The sequence below is a fragment of the Carcharodon carcharias genome, chromosome 13 (genome assembly GCF_017639515.1).
Source record: "Carcharodon carcharias isolate sCarCar2 chromosome 13, sCarCar2.pri, whole genome shotgun sequence".
NCBI classification, from domain to species: domain Eukaryota; kingdom Metazoa; phylum Chordata; class Chondrichthyes; order Lamniformes; family Lamnidae; genus Carcharodon; species Carcharodon carcharias.
In genome coordinates, this window is record NC_054479.1 from 48,958,511 (window position 1) to 48,984,544 (window position 26,034).

The 26,034-nt window shown below is 44.9% G+C and overlaps 1 protein-coding gene across 3 annotated transcripts in view; it reads right to left on the reverse strand.

The window, feature by feature from the left end:
• Nucleotides 1-26,034, reverse strand: part of kremen1 (kringle containing transmembrane protein 1) — a 253,321-nt gene that overhangs the window by 96,424 nt on the left and 130,863 nt on the right. For all 3 annotated transcript variants that reach the window (XR_005944764.1, XM_041202488.1, XM_041202489.1), the window contains exons 7-8: nucleotides 23,851-24,015; nucleotides 23,685-23,769 (exon numbers count right to left, since the gene is read on the reverse strand). Coding sequence is in view for 2 of the 3 variants with exons in the window: in XM_041202488.1 (XP_041058422.1) it covers nucleotides 23,685-23,769; nucleotides 23,851-24,015 (250 nt within the window). In the remaining variant the exon portion in view is untranslated. The remainder of the gene's footprint in view (nucleotides 1-23,684; nucleotides 23,770-23,850; nucleotides 24,016-26,034) is intronic.

The window sequence follows — 26,034 nt, forward strand, 5'->3', positions numbered from 1 at the left end:
ACTTGACTGTAATGCAGCAGTGAATCTGAATAATATAGCAATATAACACTACTTAAGATCTGCATTTATATAGCATCCTTCATGACCTCAGAATGTCCCAAGGTGTTTTACAGCCAAGGAAGTGTTTAATTGCAAGAAATACAGCAGGCAATTTGCACACAGCAAGCTCTCACAAACAGGAAGGTGTTAATGACCCGATCGTGTGTTTTAAAGTTTTGGCTGAGGGATACATATTGACTAGGGCTCCTAGCCGTTCCTTGAATAGTGTCATGGAATCCTTTACTTTCATCTGAGAGGACAGATAGGACCTCAGTTTAAAGTCTTATCTGAGAAACAGCACCCCTGGCTGTGCAGCACTCCCCCAGTACTGTGCTGGAGCATCAGCCTCGAATATGTGTTCAAGTCTCTGGAGTGGAATATCAACCCACAACTTTCTGACTCTGAGGTGAGAATGATGCCACTAAACAAAGGTTGATATTATCAAGTGACCCCTGGATACTAATGAGGATAGAATGAGTGTTGGCTGAGATGCTCCAACAGCCAAAAAGGCTTTGCCATTCACATCAGGGTCCACACATGAAGAAAGGTCTCTGAGGAGTGATACCTTAACGTGAGCAATGCTCATTTAACTCCAGTCATTGTTGCACTGGAATTATGGTAGAGCCTCTGTAGAATTTCAGGGTCAGTGATTATAAATTTGATGAGAGCAGAGAGTAGATAGAGCAAAGGAGAATGTGGAAAAAAAATCTCTGTCAATCACCTGGGGACACTTGACTATCCTCCTTTATATTTAGTTAATAATTCTGATAGCTGCCGAAGCAGTAAAGAAAATAATTGACAGCTATGTGGCATCACATCATAAGATTCTCCCTATAAAGTGCACATGAAGAAGGAATACAGAAATAAAATGCCTCGAGTATTTGATGTTAGGCTGACACTGCCAGATATTCTGGGACTTGCCTCTTGTCAGTAAGTTAAGAAGTTACCACTGGTGCTCATCAACTTGATGGTGTAGACTCCAGAACGGGAAAACAAAGTCATCACTTCAAGATGTGCATCCTTTATTTTGCTTTTTGTGAAAGGAAACAAGCTAACAGCAAGTCGCTAACAAAAGATGTCACAAATCTTGTGTTAAAACCCCAGTATCTTTGTTCACTCAAGGGTTTTAATACTCTTATATCGAATCAAAAATAAACAAGTAAGCTAATTAAGCAGGCAACCCTTTAAGGGGGCACTGTAACAAAAAACACAAACTTTTAAAGGAAACTTACTTAATTAAACTAAAATGTTATTTCCGGGGCTGATGAAGCACTCCGGCCCATGCGTTGCCCACCGGTCGTGGAAAGCCTCAAGCGTACCAGTCGACCACATGCGCTCCCTCTCCAGAGACACCCACAAGGCTTTTAAATGAGCAGCTCAAAGAATCCAATCTGCCTGCCTCTCTGCAGCCTCACCACATCACTGCGAGCAGTCTGTATGGTGAAATGGTTCTCACTGGAGTATTTAAACAAATGAAACTTGGGTTTCACTGGTAGGGGCTCACAATGAGGCAAAGTTGGGCCTCAGGCCACATTATCAAGCAGCTGCAATGTTAGCTCTCTGGTTAGTAGTTAGAGGACATTGAGAAAGGGGACATCACAATGGGGACCAGGCTGGGAAAGATGTTTGAGTGGGGAAGGCTGATTGAGTTGGGAAAGGGTTGACTGGGTTAGGAGAGTACCAGTAGCTGGGAGGGGTAGGTAGTGGGCAGAGGCTGGTTTGGAGAGCAATGGTCAAGGTCGTGGGGCAGTATCTGGCAGTGGCCTACGTGGTTTCAATGTGGGGCTGGGAGGGGAATTCCCAGCTCCTCCCATCTGCTCATTCAGGTGAGTATATTTTAAGTACTTGCTGTGCCATGCTGGTGGCCTACAGCACTCCCTTTGAGGATCCCTTGTTAGGTTGCATATGAGCTGGCTTTCCTGAACACAGCCGCTCCAGCTATTTGCAGGTCCAAGTCAGAGGCATGACTCCTCAGGCATGAGCACTGGACACAAGATTATCCTTCCTGCACAATATGGTAGGCACCAAACTTTGGGCAAGTAGTGAGTGACCTCTTCCTGCCTGCCATGTTGAGGGTTTAGGAGGCCATTATCGCCTGAAAAATGGGTGCCACCTGGTTGAATATCTAAGCCATGATGCAGGTTGACACTTTAATTTGCTCAACTAGCCATCCATAAATAATTCTAGATTTCGAGCTCTGCATTTCCCAGAACCCATTCCATGTGCCAATCACATTTTAGATAAAATGGAAGTTCCCAATATCAGCTCCATTCTGGCCTTTCACTCATTTGAATCTGTGCCCTCCTTTCATTGTTTTTTTTATTATCGGTGTGCCATGGACATTAGTTGCGATGGTGCATTGCAATGTGAAGACCTTGGCAATTCCCTCAGCTTTATTTAAAACACTGACGGTTATTAAGGATCCACCATCATCTAGGAAAATAGAGTAGTATTTAACAGAGTCATCAGAAGTCTCGCCTGCTGGCTGGAGAATAAGCAAGAGCCCCATGCCACCTCCTTTCCGGATGGCCTGCCGAATTAAAATGCCTCTCAGGTACTTCACTGTGCAGTGTCAGGCCTTCCCTGGGACTCAGGACTCAATGGGCATAATTGCCGCCTCCCCGCACCACTCCCTACCCCAACCCTGAGAGCTGCTGGCCAATCAGAAGCCAAGGAGTGCTGAGGGGTCCAGGAAACAGATGAGTGATGGTGGGATGGGGGTCACAGGGCAGGGATTGTGGGGGAAGGGTGAGGGCCAAGGGGGTCTACTGCGAGGGAAGGGGTTTTTTTCTCATCAGATGACCCCCTTCCCAATGCCAGACCCCTCAATACAGCACTGAGTGCCTTTGAACAGGGGACCCTCTGGAAGCCCGTCAACAACCCCAAGAGGGGTTGCTTTTCAGGCTTCCAATGTGGCGAGTCCCCTGCCTGCCGCTAGGTGAATATCCAATTGGTGGCAAGATGGGAAGGTCATCCACGGGCCTTCCCACCATGGACTTAATCGGGGTAGAGGCAGGAAGGCAGCAGGGTCCACACGTGCCACTCTCCCGTTCAATTAAATGGCCCCCCCCCCACCAAACTCACCTCAAGGGAGGGCGTTAAATTCTGTGGCCATCCAGCTCCTCAGGCCTGCCCCATATTCAGTTAAATCAAGGCTGGCCCTGTTCACTCAATTCCATTTTCCCACCTTGCCTCCTCCATTTTTCTCATACCCATACCAAACAAAATCCATCAATCCCAGTCTTTGAATGTTTCAACTGTCCCAGCATCCACAGACTATTAGAAGAGAGAATTGTGTGAAAAATTGCTTCCTGTGATTTTCCTCCTAACTTTTAGGATTATGTCCTCTTATTATTGATTCCCCCATCAGAAATAGTTTTGCTGTGTTTACTATACTAAAATCCTTTTAATATTTTAAACACTTCGATCACATCACCCCTTATAGCCTCAAAGGAAATCAAACCAGTTTCATGCAATTTAACCTCACAATTGAACCCTCTCAATTTTGGCATAATTCTGGTAGATCCACACTGCACATCCCCAACCCCAGCCCCCACGGCCAATATATCCATATATCCCTCCTATGGTACATGGTCCTGAAATGAACATATTTATTTCTTTACAAAAACAAAAATACCTGGAAAAACTCAGCAGGTCTGGCAGCATCCACAGACAGGAACGCAGTTAACGTTTCGAGTCCGTATGACCCTTCAACAGAACTAAGTAAAAATAGAAGAGAGGTGAAATATAAACTGGTTTAAGGGGGGGTTTGGGACAAGAAGAGCTGGATAGAGGGCCAGTGATAGGCGGAGATAATCAAAAGATGTCACAGACAAAAGGACAAAGAGGTGTTGAAGGTGGTGATATTATCTAAAGGAATGTGCTAATTAAGGGTAGAAAGCAGGATGAGCAAGGTACAGATAGCCCTAGTGGGGTAGGGTGGGGGGAAGGGATCGAAAAAGGCTAGAAGGTAGAGATAAAACAATGGATGGAAATACATTTAAAAATAATGGAAATAGGTGGGAAAAGAAAATTCCAAATAAATTATTGGAAAAAACAAAAAGGAGGGGGAAAATCGGAAAGGGGGTAGGTACGGAGGAGAGAGTTCATGATCTAAAATTGTTGAGCTCAATATTCAGTCCGGAAGGCTGTAAAGTGCCTAGTCGGAAGATGAGGTGCTGTTCCTCCAGTTTGCGTTGAGCTTCACTGGAACAATGCAGCAAACCAAGGATGGACATGTGGGCACGCGAGCAGGGTGGAGTGTTGAAATGGCAAGCGACAGGGAGGTCTGGGTAATGCTTGCAGACAGACCAAAGGTGTTCTGCAAAGCGGTCACCCAGTCTGCCTTTGGTCTCTCCAATGTAGAGGAAACTGCATTGGGAGCAATGGATGCAGTAGACTAAGTTTAGGGAAGTACAAGTGAAATGCTGCTTCACTTGAAAGGAGTGCTTGGGCCCTTGGACGGTGAGGAGAGGGAAAGTAAAGGGGCAAGTGTTGCACCTTCTGCGGTTGCATGGGAAGATGCCGTGGGAGGGGGTTCAGGAGTAGGGGGTGACGGAGGAGTGGACCAGGGTGTCCGGGAGGGAACGAACCCTGCGGAATGCCGCCGTCGGGGGGGGGGCGGTGAAAGGTAGATGTGTTTGGTGGTGACATCACGCTGGCGTTGGCGGAAATGGCGGAGGGTGATCCTTTGAATGCGGAGGCTGGTGGGGTGATGTGAGGACAAGGGGCACCCTATCATTTTTCTGGGAGGGAGAAGAAGGTGTGAGTGCGGATGTGCGGGAAATGGGCCGGACATGGTTGAGGGCCCTGTCAACCACTGTGGGTGGAAAACCTCGCTTAAGGAAGAAGGAGGACATGTTAGAGGAACTGTTTTTGAAAATGGCATCATCAGAACAGATGCGAAGGAGGCGAAGGAACTGAGAGAATGGGATGGAGTCCTTACAGGAAGCAGGATGTGAGGAGCTGTAGTCGAGGTAGCTATGAGAGTCGGTAGGCTTGTAATGGATATTGATGGACAGTCTATCACCAGAGATTAATAATTGATAATATCACCACCTTCAACACCTCTTTGTCCTTTTGTCTGTGACATCTTTTGGTTATCTCCACCTATCACTGGCCCTCTATCCAGCTCTTCTTGTCCCAACCACACCCCCCCCACCGACCCCCAAACCAGCTTATATTTCACCTCTCTACTATTTATACTTAGTTCTTTGAAGGGTCATTTGGACTCAAAACGTTAACTGTGCTCCTCTCCGTGGATGCTGCCAGACCTGCTGAGTTTTTCTAGGTATTTTTGTTTTTGTTTTGGATTTCCAGCATCTGCAGTTTTTTGCTTTTACATTTATTTCTTTTTCTTTCAGCACTAAATGATCATGCAGTATCGTGTTACTAAGCATGAATGTCATTGCTACCATTTGAACTCTCAAGATGTGGTCACTATCATTTCAATACTATTTCTATCAGATCTACAGTGATCCATGCAATACACAGGTGCCAGTTAACAAGTCTGTGGACACCGCACCTTTACATCAGTACTATGTAAACAACAGAAAATTTGAGTGTTTATTTAGTTCCATTTCTTCCTCAGTATGTGGTTTTAAAATGGAACAAAGCAGCTTTGCATATCACTTAACTTGATCTGCTTTATGCCCTTGTGCACTCAATATGCTGCTGCTCAGATCTATTTTGTTTAAATGAAAATGGTATTTGCTTAACCGCCTCCCATGTTTTTAAGCACTAAACAAAAATTGATTTTAAGTTCAGGATATAACTTGTGATGAGCCCGAGACCTGCCTTGTTTGAAATGATAGAAGGACCTGAGTTTTTAATATGCTATCATGAGATTTTGGTAGCTAGCAAGTTTCCTGCCTTGACAATTTGATTACAAGCAGCTTATGGTATGTACATAAAATACATCTTAATTACTCCATGCTGACTCCACTTCAAAGGGCACACCTCTGTGTAGGTGGCCTACTTAACAAGTGTTAAATGAAAAGCTCCCCCAGCTATTGGAGATAATTAGTATTGATCATTTGTGACCTTTAACTATGCTCACCCTCTTGTATATTCTTCTTCCATTGTTTCTGGCCTATAGTTTATTTTTAATATTTGAAAGGCTTCCATTTATGCATGAAAACATCCTTTTATATATGACAACCATCTACTTTGCATACCGCTTCCATCCTTACTGCTCCTCATCGCGTCTGTAAGAAATGTTCCCCAAAACATTTCCTATACAATGAATGCGTTTGATGTGCACTAATTGGGTAACCTGAACCTTTATAAGCACAGCATATGGCAGCCATTTTGTGCACAGCAAAAACTGACAAACAACAAGCAATCCGTTATCTCTTTTCTACTTTGTTTGGGCTCTTCTATTTGCACTTCAATATTTTGACCTATGTTTCTGTTCCCTCTGTCCCATTTTGAAAGTGAAGCAACTATATTCTTGACTCTCACAGGGAGTTTTAATTGGCTGAAAAACAACTGATAAAAGCTCTTTTTCCAGCATCAGGTCATGGAAGTTAAAATGGCCGCACCATCAATACAACCAGATCAACCACGGCTGCAAAGCCCATGCTGGAAACTGCAAGTGCCTGTTCCCAACAAGCAGCATCCGCAAAACTAAACTCAACTGCCATGCTCAGGGAATATATGCTGTTAAATAATAAACAGGCAGGCAAGGCTTTGAATTGTTTTTGTAATAATGAAAAAGATGCTTGCACACTTAATAAGACCCGATGGCACTGTCTACTTTAAACTCCAAGGGAAATCGGCAATCATGTCCTGATCTGCATGTGAAGGATGCTAGAGGTGATTGTGCTGAGCTCAGATGAATAGCATGCCAGACTTTGTTTGGCGTGGTTCTTTCAAATTAAGTCAAGGTTTTCAAAGTAGGAGTCATGATTCATTCCTTATTGTCACAGTATGTTGTTATCATTAAATAAATATAATTGGATCACTGCCATATGTTCTTGCCATGTACTTGAAAAGGAAAAAATTGCAGAGCTCCGGGGAAGGAACAGTTACTGGGATCGCTCCTTCAAAGAGCTGCTAAAGGCACAATGGGCAGAATGGCCTTCTTCTGTGCTCTTATTAGGTCACAGGGTTTCGATTCACTTCAGTATGTAAACCTCAAGAGCACTGCCCCAAAAGCATTTGTTCTGGTGTGGTGAGCCACAATACTGCCCGTTCTCATGGGGCCTGTGTTTTAATCCAGCCCACACTAATGGAATAAAGATCCCTTTATAGTGGAAATAAAATGGGGGATAGTTCTTCAAACTACTGTCCAAGTACGAGGGTACAGCACGGAAATGCTGCAATTCAATTCCGATTGGTAATCTCGGCTTGGAATGTTTGCAAGGAGATTAGGTGAAGGCGGATTGTTGGGGTGGAGCAGGGGCCTATCTCTGACCTCGGAACATGCAATGCTAACAGATACAGAACTATTCTGATCTCCAGTGCGTAAAAGCACAACATTAAATTTTAAAGAATAGAAAAATTACTGATGCTAAACTTCCTCCTCAAAAAGGAAGTGCATTAGAAGGTGGTGAGAATGTGGGTTTATACTGTGTCTCATCAAGGCCCCAAGATGTCCCAAAATATTGGACAACCCATGGATAAGTTCTGAAGTGCAGCCATTGTTATGTAGGTAACCAAACGCGACAGTGGGCATGTGTTCAGCACTGACAGTAAATGAATGGCAGGGTAAACTATCTTTGGTAGTGTGGTTCTGGGAAGAAAGTTGGCTAAAAATGTTCAAACACTTTGTCCAATAGTGCCTTTTAAATTCACCCGAGTTAGCATACAGGGACCTAAAGATTTGATGACGTGGCGCCTGTTTTATAGGTACTTAAAGATCCAGTATAGTGGGCAGTGATGGAAACGCACTTGCTGCCATTTTAGTTAGGCATCCTCCAGAGGCTTACATGGTGCCTGCCTGAAACTGGCATTAATACCTGTTCTTACGCAAATGAAGGGCCGAATGCCTGTTTCAGGGCCCTTTTGTGAAACTGGACTGAGAATCACGTTAGCAAGCAGTGCACATGCTGCAGGTGAGTTTCTTCAGGCATTTACCAACCAAACCAGCCATCCTCTAAGGACTTACTGGAGACTGCCAATCAAAAGGTAAATTTTAAGCTTTTTTACTTACACTATTGCGGAGGCGAGAAGCTAGAGTCCTAACTCTTGGATCCACATTACTCCATTTCCAGCCACATTGGAATAACCCCCTACCCCCTCCAACCCAGCACCTCGAGGACCTGGACTGGCAACCAAACTGGCTGATCTGTCTATCACCATGCAGTCAGCAAGCTGCCTCTTTGTAATGATGAACACCTCCAACTCGCAGGTAATAAAAAATTGGGGTCAGCAGACCAGTTGGCCATGGTCCTGCCATTGGCCTCATTAGGAACATGGGGTGGAATTTTCCCATCCCGCTCGTGGCAGGTGGGAGCGGAGAATCCAGCGGCAGGCAAAATGTAAGAAATCTGCTGGGGTGAAAACAGTTTTCAATTCTCCCAGCAGTCGGTTTATGGTGGGTCAGATATCCCACTGACTAGTGGCACGAATGCCATTTAGATTCATTAACGTGTCATGAATGCTCATTGAAACAGCTGCTCATCGGAATCTTGTCGGGCCTTCCAGTCTTGCGTCACGCCAGTGGGAAATCACATCAGCCTCAGACCCGTTTGAAAAGGGGGTGCGCATGCACAAGTCAGGCCTCAGTTCACTTTGAGGTGAGTGGAACGTAAACAGCCTACCTGTCAGAGCGCTGCTCCAGTCTTGTTGTGATGAACGCCACACTGCTGGGGCTGTAGGGTTGGTCTGCTCCTGCTCTTTGCCTACATTGTCCCCAGGAACACCATCGTGCTGTGGTACACAGGTAGGCCTCCACTTTCAGAAATGAGCACTTCAACCAGGGGTTGGGCTGTGAGTCGGGGGTGGGTGGGGGGTGGAGGGGGTGGGGGTGCAATGGGGAGGGAAAGCTGTGCAATGGCAGTGAGGGGAATAGGCGAACACAAGGGGGCATTTCTGGGGTCACCCTCTAACCTCTTGTTGCCACAGGAGTGAACAGGAGTCTGCTTAGAAAGAAAGGAGGAAGGCCTCCTTGCGATGAAAACCACTGAAAGCCAATGGCTTCATTAGCCAATGTTAAAGGGCGACTCAGAACTCAGTGGCTTCACATCACAGTTGCTGCATCACAAGAGTAACACATAGGAATGCAGAATTTGGGAATACAGGTAATAGTGAAGGAGGCACAACTGTATCATATATGGCATTCCATCAATGAAGACCTGACAGGTGTTCACCAGATTTGACAATCCTAACAGGCCAAATGATATCCACTCATTGACCATAGGCAACTGATTGGTCAATACTATGCCACATCAGAGACTGGAGCACAGAACTCGGCTGGGTGACTCGTCTCAAGTAAACTTTGGCATCCCATTCAAGCCTTAAGATGTTACATAGCTGCGATGCCATTTTGGTCACCCTGCGTGTGCTAATGTCTCAGGGACAAGGTGGCATCAGCCACCATGCAAGTAAGTCAGGAAAAACTACGGACCCTTATAGTTTCCAAACACATCATTTTGTGAGCTTCACTTTCTTACCCCTTAAATCATTAATGTCTTCAATGTTTCCTTTCGGAGAGAAGGAAAATGCACATATGGATCCAGGGCTCAATGCTGCCTTTGTCAGGAGCCTAATGCAATGGAGGAGGTATAAAGGGAAAGGTGATTCCGTGCTCAGCTCCATCAGGAGGGATATGGTCAAGCAGACCCAGGGCATGAACAGGAGGGTCAGGACGAAAGACTCAGGCAATGGGGGCAACTCGCTAGACTTAGGGTTTATCGTAGAAGAGTCTCCTATATACAAATGAGTGAGAGGCAATGCAGTGCACGTTTGCGCTTGTCCTGAGCTCTGGTACATCACATATGCCACATTCTTTGTGAAGACCTGAAGCCACATGAAATTGGGGGGTATTCCCTGCCAGTGGCTTTGGAGGTGACCACAGCATTAAATTTCTTGGCCTCTGGTTCTTTCCAAGGATCAACGGGGACCTGTGCAGCATCTCTCAGTCCGCAACATATCGATGCATAAAGGAGGTCGCACATGCCCTTCACAGGAAGGCCCATCATTATGTCAGGTTTGCTCTGGATAAAAATAGCCAGGCTGCAAGATTCACCAGCTTCGCTGCCATCTAATGATATAAACACTGCTGCAACTGAGATGTGGACATGCCTCGGGATCCCCTCCTCCCATGCATGTCTTTTCTTCTGCCACTACCACTGAGGAGACACAAATGCTGGTAGAATATCAATGCTGATGAGCTGCTCTCGCTCAATGGTGTTCCTCCAGGAAGAAGGGTTAGAAATGCTTACATCGCACACTTCCAATAAAGAACTAAACACATCCCCCTGACATCACACAAGGGTGCAGAGACTAATTCAACTGAGGTTGATATCACAGGAATGTGAATCACACAGTGGGACACTGTCACTGGGTGGGAGGAAGGCTAAACCTCGAAATAAGAGAATTCCAAAGTACAAAATCACGCTTTCAGTTGACAGGAACATTCACATAACCATCGAAAGTATTAACAAAAGTGAAGTTTAGTTACATGTCTAGCACACCCGTGACCCAAAAGTGATGTCAATATTTCGCACATTTCCTAAATCTACCACTCTGCCTGGGTGCGGCCCCGACGTCCACAGCAGAGTGGATTCAGCCTGTTGACTGCTACGTCCTGATGTCTGTGATGGGTTTCCAGTTGGTGGATTTCCTCTGGTGGCCCAAGGCCTGTAGGGCTCCAGCCTGATAAGGGTCACCTGCTCAGGGGCAGAAACACTCTCGGTGGCCTAAGAAGCTGGAGTGGATGGGGTCACAGGCAGAGGGGTTTGTGAACGGCTGCAGACCCTTGGAGTGTCCTGAGAGGAGACCCCTAGGGTGTCTGGCTGATGCTCATCCTCCCTGTGGGTGCCCAAGGGCCCCACCCTGACTTCTGCAGGAGGTGGTGCACCTGGAGGGAGGTCAAGGTGACTCGTCCCCAAGACGTTTACATCTTGATGGCACCTACCAGGGTGTGTGGCCATGGAGTGCAGGACCAAGCGCAAATCCACAAGACCTGCCAGACCAAGGTCTCCATGGTGGTTGCCAGCCTTTCCACGGTGACCTTGAGGTTTTCACATGTCGGATCCACGGCATCAGACAGAACACGGACTGACTCCTATCATTTTCTCTAGTCTGCTGAGTGACTGTCGAATTTCTGCCTAATGTTCTACTGCCTGTCGTTGTATCTCCAGCATTGATTTGGCTGCCGCTTCCAGAGGCTCATCATCTGACTCGGACTGAGTGGGTGGCTGGTCTCCAGCAGCTCTCTGAGTGCCAGAGACCTGGGCTGTCCCTGCCTCCGACTGCTGCGGGGACATGTCAGTAAGGTGTTCTCCAGAAAATGAGCTCGAGCCTAATATACATCTGTGCCCCACCGACGTGTGTCGCTGAGCTGGTGGAGGGTGCATGTGAGTGCTGTGATGGGTCTTCAAGAGCTTTCTCCTTGGATGTGGTCTGGGGGCTCATACTGGTGGTGCTCGACTGCCTTGGGGGCCTCGATCTGCTGGTACCTAGAAAATAGAGTTTCAGTTAATGAGAATGAGCTAGATAAGTCTGCATATGAGTCACTGTGATTGTCAGGATTTGAGGAGGTGATGGAGCTGTGATCCGTACTAGGTTGCTGGGAGAGGCTGATCTCCCCTTCCCCACAGGAACGATCCCTGTCCTCCCCGGCCAGCTCAGCTGCAGCCTCCTCAAACTCAGTGAGGCAATGACATCGTCCGTCCCTCCCCCAGTCTGCAATCTCTCATGCCTGTTGTGCACCAGCTTGGTCTGTATGAAGAAGAAAGAAAGGCATGTGATGAGGAAGGGTGAAGCAGAGGCTGGGTGAGGTGCGTGTTCCCTGTGTGTGGTGAACCCTACCCAGAAGGGCCAGAGGATGGAGTGTGAGCAACATGATAGATAGGATGTTGGTGGTGTGAAAGTTTTGGACAGAGAATGAATGTTGAAATGTGTTAATGGTTGTGAGAGACTCCTGAAAAGAGCAGCATTTCAGGGCAGGATGCTATGATGAGAGTTTGATATTGGAGGGAGTTGAAGGTTGACTTACCCTAGCAGAGCGGATGAGGTCATTCATCCTCTTCCTACACTGGTGGCATTTCAGGCATGGCATCCCATGCCAGACAGGTGAGGCTACTGTGCTTTCTGCAGCCATCTCCGGGATACAGGATTTGCCTGTGTGTCCGCATTCCTCCGATCGAGGCCTGGAAGGCCTGGTGGGGTAAAGAGGGGTGCTGCCTTCTTCTTGAGGCTCTTGGCTTTCTTCTTCAGGCTGCAAGGCATCTCCAGTGGGCTGGAGAGAGTGAGATTATGTGTTGGACTGGTGTTTAAATATAGTGCCCGGACCTTTTAACCTGCCAGCTGGTGGCAGGTGTGCGAATCAGCTCCCAGTCCACCAGGTGATTTGGACCGATTTGCGCCTGTGAATAATTAATAATGCTTCAAGCATGGAATTGGGAGCGAGCTCCCGCCATTCCGGCCAGCAGGGTGGGTGCTGCCAAAACTGCCCGCCGTTGCACTTAGTCTCATTAATGGAAAGTTCCGCCCAAAGGAACAGTAACAGGGGCATTGAGCCTGTTAAGCCTGCTCCACTATTTAATAAGATCATTGCTGATCTGTGACTTAACTCACCTTTCTTCATATCCTTTAATACCTTTAATTAACAAACATCTATCAATCTTAGTTTTAAAATTAACGATTGATTTAACATTAGTTGCCGTTTGTGGAAGAGAGTTCCAAACCTCTGTAGAAGTGTTCCCTAATTTCACCCTTGAAACGCCTAGCTCTAGTTTTTTCACTCTGTCCCCTAGCCCTAGACTCACCAACCAGTGGAAATAGTTTCTCCCAATCTGTCCTATCAGGTGCATGGCAGGGGGAACCTTACGGGAGGCAGCCAGTTAAGAGGCTGTCTCCGCGTTCAGCATCCCATTAAGGACAGCAGGCAGGTTTCTCAGGTGGAGGTGCAGCACATTGAAGCCCACTCCAGTGGAAGTTGGCAGCATCCACTGTGAGGCCAGTGGAATCACTGTTGAGGCCTGGACTGATGGAGCTTCAGGGCAGCACTGCAGCCGCTATTAGCAGCTCTGGAACGCTGGAAACGTTAAATGCATATGGCCATTGGAGACAACCATCTCCACTATCTCAGAACTCAATGGCAAAGCTGCAGCATGGGCAGGCTGCAGCCTTGCCGTTTGATGTCGCTAAGTTCATCCACAGACTGAACATCAACAATGCTCCGATCACCCTCTGCGAAGCCACTTCCTCTCACCAGCCGGCGGGCTGACAAGGCGGGGGAGGGGTTGGGTGGGGGGGCATGCATTGTTCACAAGATTTTACCTCAATCAATTGCCCCTTCATAATTAGAATTTAATTCTGCTTAATTGGCTACCCAGCAACTGTGCACCTGCCTGTGGCATAAGAAAATGCAGGCAAGAATGCATTGGGTAGCCAACCCAACTGGCAACTTTTGGATTTTCCATGCCCCCGCCACTGTCTCCAAAGTCGCCTTGGCGAGGCTGGTAAGATACTGCCCAATGACTACTAAATTTGTGTTGTTGGCAAAGTTGGATATGTGGCTTTCTATTCCATATCTAAGTCATTGATAAATACAGTGAATCATTGAGGCCCCAACACAGATCCTTGTGGGATACCACTAGTTACGTCCTACCAATTCGAATATTGGCTCAATTTCCCTACTCAGTGTCTCCCACCACTCAGCCAGCTTCTTAACCAGGTCAATAATTTGCCTTCACTTCCATGAGCTTCAGCTGCCCTTAAAGTCTCTTATGAGATACTTTATCAAATGTCTTCTGAAAGTTCGTATAAAATCCATAGACAGTGCATTACATGAGGATCATCACACCCTCATCCAGGCACGATCCAATCTTAAGACCAAGCTCTGTTTGATGTCACATCTAAAAGATAACACTTCTGAAGACACAGTGACCTCTCAGTACAGTGCTAAAGTGTCAGCCTAGGTTAGGTGCCCAAAGTCCAGAGCGCCTTCTAAATCAGAAGCTAGAGTGAGGTGAAACTTTAAAAACTGAAACTGGTACAATCAGACTTAGAAGCACCTGGTTAAGTTCTGGTTTTAAATACACCAGCAACTTGCATTTATGAGGAAAGAAAGAGAGACTTGCCTTTCTAAAGTGACTTTCACTACCATCGGATGGCTCAGGCGGTGTAGTCACTATTATAATGTAGGAAGCACAACAGCCAATTTGCTCACAGCAAATTCTCACAAACAGCAATGTGGTAAAAACCAGATAATCTGTTTCTGTGATGTTAGTTGAGAGACAAATATTGGTCAGAACACCAGCGATAACTCCCCTGCTCCTCTTTGAAAGAGTGCCTTGGGATCTTTGATCATCTGAGGGGCCCTGGTTTAATGTCTCACCCAAAAGACGGATATAGCATATTTTACGTTCCCGGGCACAGTAGCATAAGATGACCAAAACCTTGTTCAAACAGACAGGTTTTAAGTAGCAGCTTAGAGGAGGAGAGAGAGGCGGATAGATGGAGAAATTCCAGTGTTTGGGTTCTAGATAGCTGAAGCCACAGCCTCAGTGTTGGAGGCAATGGAAGTGGGGGATGGCAAAGAAGCCAGAGTTAGAGGAGCACAGGTATCTTGGTGGATTGTAGGGCTGGAAGAAGTTACAGAGATAAGGAGGGGCCAGGTCATAGAGGGGTTTGAACAGATATGTGAATCTTGAACTCCAGAGGCTGGATTTCCATTCCACATCCCGGATTTCAGCGGGCCAAATTCCAGTTGGGAAACCAGACATGCCGGTGAGGGATACTGGAAGCAATTTTCAAGAAGGTGGCCAATTAAGTGGCATCCTCCACTAAGTACAGTGGGCTGGTTCTCAAGACCGGAGACCCAATAGGCTGTCCAGTACTGTAAGATCAGCAGCCACACTGTCAGAGGTGGGAAAGGTTCATGTAGGTAGGTGAAAAGTGGGGACACCCTCTGAAGAATTCTTTTAAAATGGTAAAATAAGAAGTGCCACGGTTGCCAGGCTGTCATCCCTCCACAAGGTGACCTGTGGGTGCAGCTGTGGACACTCATAATTGCGGCTACAGGTTGGGGGATTAAAAATTAATGGAGCCATGGTCCCCCAGTTTGTCACCAGGAGGCCACCCTTAGGACAGGATTTGGCCTTCACAGGGCCCTACTGCTGATTGAAAAATTCCAGTCGATGTCTGTACGCTGGCCTTAATAGGCCCTTAATCGTGCACAATTGGCTCCCGCCACTTGTGGGTAGTTAGCTGCCTCCCACTACCCAAAACCAGCCTCTTCAAAGATGGCTTTGTTCGGGAGGGAAGCTGGAAAACTAGCTTGCTGGCTGGAAGTGGAAAATTACAATCCCAACCTTTCTAAAATCTGACTCCCTAATGAACCGGAATAAACCACACTGTTGTTTAAACCGTTAATGCTACTGGCATTATATTGAGGGAACTTGGAGAGAGAGATTACATAGATTGATTGCATGGAGAAGACAAATTAGCATGTAATTGAATTGCAAATAACCCAAAAATTGTGTCAAAAGCATGTTGTGCAATATTATTGGTAGCGTAGTGATAATATCACTGGACTAATAATCAAGAGACCGAGGTTAATGCTCTGGGGACACTGGTTCAAATTCCACCATGACAGTTGGTGGAATTTAAATCCAATTAATAAAAGCTGGAATTGAAATCGAGTCTCAGTAATGGTGACCATGACAACTATCATCAATTGTCACAAAAACCCATCTGGTTCACTACTGTCCTTTAAGGAAGGAAATCTGCCATCTTTTCCTGGTCTGGCCTACATGTAATTCCATTACCACAGTAATGTGGTTGACTCATAACTGCCCTCTGAAATGGCCAGCAAGCCACTTAGTGCAATTGCAATTAGGGATGGTCTTACCAGCGATGCCCACATCTCATGAAAGAGTAAAATAAATTAGAGCAGGATTTTTAGGTTGCTTTCAGACACTATTGGCGAGCCTGAGGGTGGCTGGGGAAGGACTGCCGCCCGGGATCAACCCTACAACCATGATTTCACGCTGGCTGGCGAATTAACGGCTAGCCAGCATGAAGCATGCACTGAAATGCTCAGCGCTGCCGGAGTGGGGGCAGGAGAGGGCCGACACTGATGTAAGCGCAGGTGGGCACTGAATGAAAGCTCCCTGAAGGCAGAGAGCTGTCTCAGGGAGCTGAGGAATTTATAAACAATACAGAATGATCTTTAAATCTGCAAAAATATATCCACTCATCAGAATCAGTCACCTGAACATATACATGATGAAAATTCTGTCTGTACATTTTTATTTATTTTCCAATTAATAACGGAAACCTCATCTCGCCCTTGGATGAAGTTTCATCAAAAATGCAAAGTCCACCTGGCAGGTTCGCTTGCCCGCCAACCAGAAGGTTGAACGGACCATGAGAAATCGGGGACAATTGGAACTTTTATGGGCTTAATTGCCCTCTTAATTGTTGACGGGCGTGCTTCCAACTTCCATGTGTGCCCACCGACGAAAATATCGCGCGAGCATGGGATGGCGTCAGGACACTCGTCTGACGTCATTACGCGCTATTTTACGCTCGGGCGGGTCAGGCACGTGCCCGCACGCCGAGCTAAAAATTCTGCCCTTGGTAACAAAAAGTGATGCCACAGTTCACTTTTCGACTTGCATGTGAAGATATGACTCCGTTTATTTTAATATTATACTGCACTATTTCAACCTCAGTACTTCATGTTGCTATTATCAGTAACTGCTCTGAGCCAGTTCCCTGATGACCTTACCAGAACTCACTCTTTGAAGGTTTTTTTTTGACAAAAGTCTTTTATATCATTCCAACTATTTTTTCACATTAGTTACTACGAAGTTTATTGATGGCTAGGTTGCTTTTAATGCTGGTATGTGGCTCAGATTCTACTTCCCACTGGCACTTTTGAAGTACAGCATATATAAGGGGGTTATTTTACCATCGTGACCAGTTATTTTATTGGGAAAGAACAGACGGCTGGAGGTATGTTCAAAGCTAGGGAGGCCTCTATGGTGGCACCCAGAACCAGAGATCATACAACCTATAGCACTGGAATATGAAGGGGAGCAAGTTATACATTAGCTGTATAAAGCCTTGGTCAAAAACAGTCTGGAGTATTACGTTCAGTCTTGGGCACCATATCTCAGTAAGCATATACTAACCTTCGAAGGAGTACAGCGTAGATTCACCAGAATGATTCTGCAGCTTGAGGGGTTAAATGAGGAAGAAAAGTTCCATAAATTGGGCTTGTATTCTCCTGAGTATAAAAAACTGAGGGGTGATTTGATCAAGATACTTAAAATGTTACGTGGATTTGACAGGGTAGATATAAAGAAACTATTCCTTCTGATGTGGAATTCAAGAAAGAGAGAACATAGCCTTAGACTTAGAGTTAGACACTTTGGAGTGATATTGGGAGCACTCTTTTAAACAAAGGGTAATGAAATTCTGGAATTTTCTCTCCCAAAAGGCTGTGGATGGCGAAATAATCGGACATTTCAAGAATGTGATCGATAAGTTTTATTGGTAAGAGTAGCAAGGAATAAACATAGAAACATAGAAACTAGGAGCAGGAGTAGGCCATTCGACCCTTCGAGCCTGCTCCGCCATTCATTATGATCATGGCTGATCATCCAACTCAACAGCCTGCTCCCGCTTTCTCCCCATATCCTTTGATCCCTTTCGCTCCAAGAGCTAAATCTAACTCCTTCTTGAAAACATACAATACTTTGGCCTCAACTACCTTCTGTGGTAGCGAATTCCACAGGCTCACCACTCTCTCGGTGAAGAAATTCCTCCTCATCTCAGTCCTAAATAGTCTACCCTGTATCCTCAGACTGTGACCCCTGGTTCTGGACTCCACCACGATCGGGAACATCCTTCCTGCATCTACCCTGTCTAGTCCTGTTAGAATTTTATAGGTTTCTATGAGATCCCCCCTCATTCTTCCAAACTCCAGCAAATTATAGTCCTAACGACTCAATCTCTCCTCATATGTCAGTCCACCATCCCAGGAATCAGTCTGGTAAGCCTTCGCTGCACTCCCTCTATAGTAAGAACATCGTTCCTCAGATAAGGAGACCAAAACTGCACACAATGTTCCAGGTGTGGTCTCACCAAGGCCCTGTATAATTGCAGCAAGACATCCCTGCCCTTGTATTTGAATCCTTTCGCTATGAAGACCAACATACCATTTGCCCTCTTTACTGCCTGCTGCACCTGCATACTTACCTTCAGTGATTGATGTACGAGGAAACCCAGGTCTTGTTGCACATTCCCCTCTCTCAATTTATAGCCATTCAGATAATAATCTGCCTTCCTGTTTTTGCTACCAAAGTGGATAACCTCACATTTATCCACATTATACTGCACATGCCATGCATTTGCCCACTCACTCAGCTTGTCCAACTCACACTGAAGCATCTCTGCATCCTCTTCACAGCTCACCCTCCCACCCAGCTTTGTGTCATCTGCAAATTTGGAGATATTATATTTAGTTCCCTCATCTAAATCATTAATATATATTGTGAATAGCTGAGGTCCCAGCACCGATCCCTGTGTTACCCCACTAGTCAGTACCTGCCATTCGGGAAAAGACCCATTTATTCCTACCAGTTTTCTATCCATCTCAATACACTATCCCAATCCCATGCACTTTAAGTTTACATGCTAATCCATGTGAGACTTTGTCGAACGCCTTCTGAAAGTCCAAATAAACCACATCCACTAGCTCCCTCTCATCAACTCTACGAGCTACATCCTCAAAAAATTCCAGTAGATTTGTCAAGCATGATTTCCCTTTCATAAATCCATGCTGACTCTGTCCAATTCTGCCACTGTTTTCCAAGTGCTCAGCTATTAAATCTTTTAGATTCTAGAATTTTCCCCATTATCGACGTCAGGCTGACTGGTCTATGATTCCCTGTTTTTTCTCTACCTCCCTTTTTAAATAGTGAGATTACATTAGCTATTCGATCTGTAGGAACTGCTCCAGAGTCCATAGAATCTTGGAAGATGACTACCAATGCATCTACTATTTCTAGGGCCACTTCCTTAAGTACTCTAGGATGTAGATTATCAGGCCCTGGGGATTTATCGACCTTCAATCCCATCAATTTCCCCAACAACATTTCCCTACTAATACTGATTTCTTTCAGTTCCCCCCTCTCACTAAACCCTGTGTTCCCAAACATTTCTGGTATGTTATTAGTGTCCTCCTTTGTGAAGACAGAACCAAAGTATGTATTTAGTTGGTCAGCCATTTCTTTGTTCCCATTATAAATTCCCCTGTTTCTGACTTTAAGAGACCTACATTTGTCTTCACAAATCTTTTTCTCTTCACATACCTATAGAAACTTTTACAGTCAGTTTTTATGTTCCCCGCAAGCTTACTCTCATATTCTATTTTCCCCTTCTTAATCAATCCCTTGGTCCTCCTTTGCTGAATTCTAAGCTACTCCCAATCCTCAGGTCTGTTGTTTTTTTTTAGCCAATTTGTATGCCTCTTCCTTGCATCTAATATTATCTCTAATTTCCCTTGTAAGCCATGGTTTGGCCGCCTTTCCTGTTTTACTTTTGTGCCAGACAGGAATAAACAATTGTTCCAGTTCACCCATGCGCTCTTTGAATGTTTGCCATTGTCTATTCACCATCATCCCTTTAAGTAATGTTTCCCATAGCCAAATCACGCCTCATACCATTGTAGTTTCCTTTACTAAGATTCAGGACCCTAGTCTCAGAATCAACTACATCACTCTCCACCTTGATGAAGAATTCTATCATATTATGGTCACTCATCCCCGAGGGGCCTCACACAACTAGATTGCCAATTATTCCTTTCTCTTTACACAATACCCAGTCTAGGATGGCCTGTTGTCTAGTTGGTTCCTCAATGTATTGGTCCAGAAAAACATCCCGTATGCACTCCAGGAATTCCTCCTCTACAGTGTTGTTACTAATTTGATTCGCCCAATCTATATTAAAGTCACCCATAATTACAGATGTTCCTTTATTGCATACATCTCTAATTTCCTGTTTAATGCCATTCCCAACATCACCACTACAGTTTGGGGGTCTATATACAACCCCCACTAACATTTTTTGCCCCTTAGTGTTTCTCAGCTCTACCCATACAGATTCCACATCATCGGAGCTAATATCTTTCCTCACTATTGCTTTAATTTCCTCTTTAACCAGCAATGCAACTCCATCGCCTTTTCCTTTTTGTCTGTCCTTCTTAAACACTGAATACCCCTGAATGTTCAGTTCCCCTCCCTGGTCACCCTGCAGCCGCGTCTCCATAATCCTGACTATATCATACCTGTTTACATGTGTTTGCGTGGTTAATTCATCCACTTTATTGCGAATGCTCCTCGCGTTAAGGCACAAAGCCTTAAGGCTTGTCTTTTTAACATTATTTATCCTTTTCCCACTATTTTTCACGAGGCCCTGTTTGATTTTTGCCCTTGATTTCTTTGCCTATCACTTTTCTTATTCCCCTTTCTGTCTTCTGTTCATGTCCTTGATTCCCCTTCCTCTGACTCCTTGCATAGGTTCCCATCCCCCTGCCATTTTAGTTTAAACGCCTCCCCAACCACTCTGGCAAATATTCCCCCTAGGACATCAGTCCCGGTCCTGCCCAGGTGTAACCTGTCCAGTTTGTACTGGTCCCACCTCCCCTAGAACTAGTCCCAATGTCCCAGGAATCTGAAACCCTCCCCCTCACGCCATCTCTTCAGCCACGTATTCATCCGATATATCCTGCTATTTCTACTCTAAATGGCACGTGGCTATGAGCAAAGGGAAAATGGAATCAAGATATTGATCAGCCATGGTCTAACTGAAGGAGAACCAAGCCCGAGGGGCTGAATGGCTTCATCCTGTTGCTATGTTATGATATGTACACAAGGGGCTTCAGCATTATCAGAGCCCAGCCAGCAGCATGCAAGACATATAACTGATTGGGCTTTCAACCTTCTGTCGGCAGCAGGGACCCATGCATCCGTGGGCTGCGGAGCTGTTGCCAGGTTCACTGGCTTTGCTTCTGGTTGCCTGTACATCCAGAACCAGTTCCATGCACCTGACACCATGGTGTCTGTAGCATTGATAACTGCCCAGTGAAAACACTCAGACTGAAATTGAGACACTAATGGTATAACATTCCACCTTGGAGCAGAAACACATTTCTCTGTTTTCTGATTTCTCCCTAATGACCAACAAAGTACAACCCCAGGGCTGTTAAAATAAACGAGAGAGACAGGCCAACATGGAGGTTGCTGTAATCCAGAAACTGACTTTGTATTCAGAGTCAAAGGTGCCAATAGTTTTTTCCATTCCTTCTTTTCAAGATTTCTCACCTAGAAGGACCCTAGAGTTCCATCAAAGCAGTATTTAACTGCTTCATACGAGATTCCAGGGTTTGAGCCTTAGTGTCTCTACCCCAAGCCCATTCTATATGTTACTCATTCTTCATATGAAGAACTTCCTGACATCAATCCTTAGTTTGCCTTTTATAAGTTTCAGCTCATGCTCCTTAATCCTCCTGTCATAGTTTAGTTTGAAATAGAGTTTTATATCTATCTTTCCCATACTCCTCATTATCTTATTTCCGTGCTGCAGGTGCTCACTCAGTTGCCTCTTTTCAAGGCTAAAACTTAAGTTCTTCCAGTTTTTCCTCATAATTCAGTCCTCTGACACAAGGGACCCCTGATCACATATTATGCTGGTTAATGGCTCCATTTCTAATTGTATAAATAAATGATATATCAATTTATAATATGCCGTTTTTTTTAATTATTGATGTCTTAAATTGAACTCAATTAATACTTTGCCCTCTCTGGGTTAATACAGTGTAATATATACATTTATCAAATAGGATATCCTTTATTCAATATCTATATTTTACCACTGGTTGCTACAACCTATTTTTTCTTACTTTCTGATTTTTTATTAATAAATATGATACATTTTGTGCTTCACATTCAACATTTCCCCATTGGCTGCTACATTCTGCCACATTAAGAATGCACAAAATTGAGCTGGGTGTTGTAACTGAAGAATTTGGGCACCAGATGGATGAGCTGAAGGACACTTTTTTGGGTCAAACTTTTTTCATTGTAGTCCTATTGGCTCTCCAACAACTGGTGTTTCGGTTCAATCCTGATAGTACCTGTTCAAAGTTATTACAGATAAACGCAAAGCCGTGCTGGTGGAATGGGCAGACAAGTGGCAGATGAAGTTCAATGCAGGGAAGTGTGAGGTGGTTCATTTTGGTAGAAAGAAGAGAAACATTATAAAATGAACAGTATAATTCTAAAGGGGGTGCAGGAGAAGCAGAATTGGGTGAATATGTGCATAAATCATCAAATGTGGCAGGGCAGGTTGAGAGGGCAGTTAATAAAGCATACAGCATCCTAGGCTTTATTAATAGGTACATAGAGTACGAGAGAGATGAAAGTATGTTAAAGTTGTATAAAATGCTGATTTGGCCTCTATTAGAGTATCGTATCCAGTGCCGGGTGCCACATTTCAAGGAAGATGCACATTAGACACAGTGCAGAAAAGACCTACAAGAATGGTTCCACGAGCGAGGAACTTTAGTTACATAGATAGATGGGAGAAATTGGGACTGTTTTCCTTGCAGAAGAGAAGGTTGAGCGGTGATTTGACAGAGGTATTCAAAATCCTAAGGGGACTGGACAGAGTTCCCATGGGTGGAAGGATTGAGAATGAAAGGGAAGATCTGAAAATGCACTGCCTGAGAGTGTGGTGGAGGTGGATTCAACTGAGGCATTCAAGAGGAAATTTGATTATCTGAAAAGGAAGAATATGCAGGGATACAAGAAGAGGTGGTGGCACTAGGTGAATTGCTCATTCAGGTAGTTGGCACAGATACGACAGGCCAAATGGCCTCCTTCTGTGCTATAACAATTCTGTGATGATTACTGTTTAAGTACTGCATTATACTATTGGTAACATAGTGGGACTAGACAATAACTGCATGGTGACTCTTGACGAATCATACAGAGTGCCTCTCCATTTCTCTGTTTCTGTTGATGGCACATTTTCAGATGACACTATTGGGAGGCCAGTAACAAATTCAGATCCGAGAATAGAGGAGGATTCTGGATCATTATGGGAATGCCCAGCCAAATGCCAGATGAAATTTAATGCATGATATATATGTTAAACAAATGGAACAAAACCATAGAAGACGACTCAGAAATCAGTGTAATATTGGATTGTCACTGGCAATGTCTAGACTTGAGGAGTCAATTTATTGTAAGCCACTGCTTTCCACCCTGTTCTAGTTGATCCTGTTGCCTGGCTCTGAGACTGATAGGGGCCCATACTGAAATGCAAATTTCCTGGGCTAAATGCCACGCCTCGTAGCACATTCACCAACTGAGTCACTGGAAGTAAGAACCATCATTACATTTACATTAAATGAAAACTGTCTGTTTTAAGAAGCGATGAAATCTCCTCCAACTTACTTTACTGTTAGATGAAGAAGAATTTTAGAAATCATCGCTATCGCCGTAAGTGTGAGCAGGGCTGCCAAGGCGTAGATAGTCCACACTGTAAATAAGTGCAGGGTTGGTTAGTAGGGGCCAGTGATGGTAAACAGAATGTGTTGTTCAGTGGCAGAGTGGTACCAACCTGGCATGTTCTGGTTCGATTGGCTGGGGCTTGCTGTAATGAAGTAGAGGATCTTTGATGACCGTGCCGCATTGGTGCCAGGGCCAACCCTCTCCGTTATCATATCTGATGTATTTATATCATTCTTGCTTGCTGGAGGTTGTGCACGGGGATTGTCTTTAATAGCTGTGGAGGTGACAACAGTCAACAGGCTGTAATCCATTTAAACGCACAATAAACAATGTCTAAATATCTCTGCTGAAGGATTAACTGAAATAAACCACTTGAAAGCCTTCCCGTTTTCTGTTTGGAAGTCTAACTTGCCCTCACAATGGAGTACCCTAAATTTGAACCTTCTTCCCTAACAATTTTTTTTAACTACCTCAGATGGAGAGACACACTGACATTTTAGCTATTTCCAAATTATTTTTGAACATTATTTTGAAAAGGTCTCAAGTCTAAATCATGGACTTCATAAGTCAGTACTGATGTATAAATTGAAATTTGTAGGGCCAGTAAGAGTGATACCTGTACCATTATGAGGCCTATCTGAGCCCAAGGCTGGTCCTTGAATGCATGAAGTGTCGATATGCATGTCTTATGTTACACTGCAGGCTGTGGCTCACATTCTGCCTCCCAGGAACAGGTACTGAGTGTTTACTCGCCCCAATGCATACCACAACAGGAGTTATTCTCCACATGGTGAAGGGACGGGGCCTCACACCACTTGTATTTAGTGCAGCCCAGAATCAGATCAAGACCAGCCTCTATCCCTTCCACGCTGATGCATATTGTTGCTACAGTCTCAATTTCATGATTTTATACCACGTGACTTGCAAATTAGAGGCAGTCTGAAAGCAGTTGTTTTGTTTAAAGCTCTCCCAAGGTGACACCATGGAGACACAGCATAGAAAACGGTCAAACTGCAGCAGAAGCCATGTCTAAACATACAAGTGGGAGAGGTTACAGCAGAGGAGCAGAAGCAGGCTGAGGACATTCTCAACCCTGCTTTAGGTTCATAAATCAAGGCTGGCTGCTTGGATAAAGTGAACAGTGTGACGCCTGTACTGTAGCATGAGAAGGTACCAGCGGGGAAGGAGGAGAAATTGGTGGAGGTGGAAAGAAAATCCTTACCACGTGTCTTTTCATACGGTTTGCTGAACTTTGAAGATATTTGGTGATTCAAAAGGACCCAAGGCTGCTCAGGTTTGGACAGGTGCACTGGCTACAGTAATCAATAGGGATAGATTACCCCCCAGATCATTTGTCAAACTCAAATCATCCATGGTGTGCCGAGAACGTGTGGGAATTAAAAGAGGACTGCCAGTGTTTTGATGCACTGCAAACTGTACAGGGACACACCATGAAAAATGCTGCCCTGCCTGGTGTGTAATGGTCTATTCTTTCAGGAGTTTTTTTCTTCCCTGCTCAAGGATAAACTTTAAATCCATGATAGCGTGAAAGAAGCTCAATTTTTGAAATGGCAATCAGCTTGGATAGATTACCTTCCATGAAGGTACTGAGAGTGGATTGAAGTACACCCTAGGGAGACCCAGACAGATTTTGACCATTCATAAACTTCAATCATTTAAAGGCACACTCCAAAATAAAAGAAAAAAAAAGGTCATGTTTGAAATCAGAGAAGCTTCAAACTATTTTTGTCCTGCTGCCTGGCAGCAGGGATAATTAATTTTGAAGCAGTTTAAAATAATTAAATCACTTCAATCCCAATAGCAGGACCTAACCTGACTGGACTGGCACCACTTCAATGATGCTACTTTAAAAGCATTTAAAGAAAAACTGTTCATCTGTAAAAATGCTGCAAATCGTGTTCACTAAAATGACGTTACACAAGGTAGCATGATTCATATCACTGAGTTGAGCAAATGCGTGGATTACACTGTGACTTTGTAAGAGAGAGAGTGTGTGCATGTGTGTGTGTGTGTGTTTGTGTGTGTGAGAGTGAGTGTGTGTGTGTGAGTGTGTGTGTCTGTGTGAGAGAGTGCATGAGTGTGTGTGTGTGTGTGAGAGAGTGTGAGTGTGTGTATGTGTGAGAGGGAGTGTGTGTGTGTGTGTGTGTGTGTGTGTGTGTGTACATTTAAAAAGCAAGAACAAGTTTGCCAAACACTTCAATTCAGAAAGATGTGTCTCCTTAAACATATAATTATTCTCACATGTAAAGCTCTAGATCAATAGAACATTCCT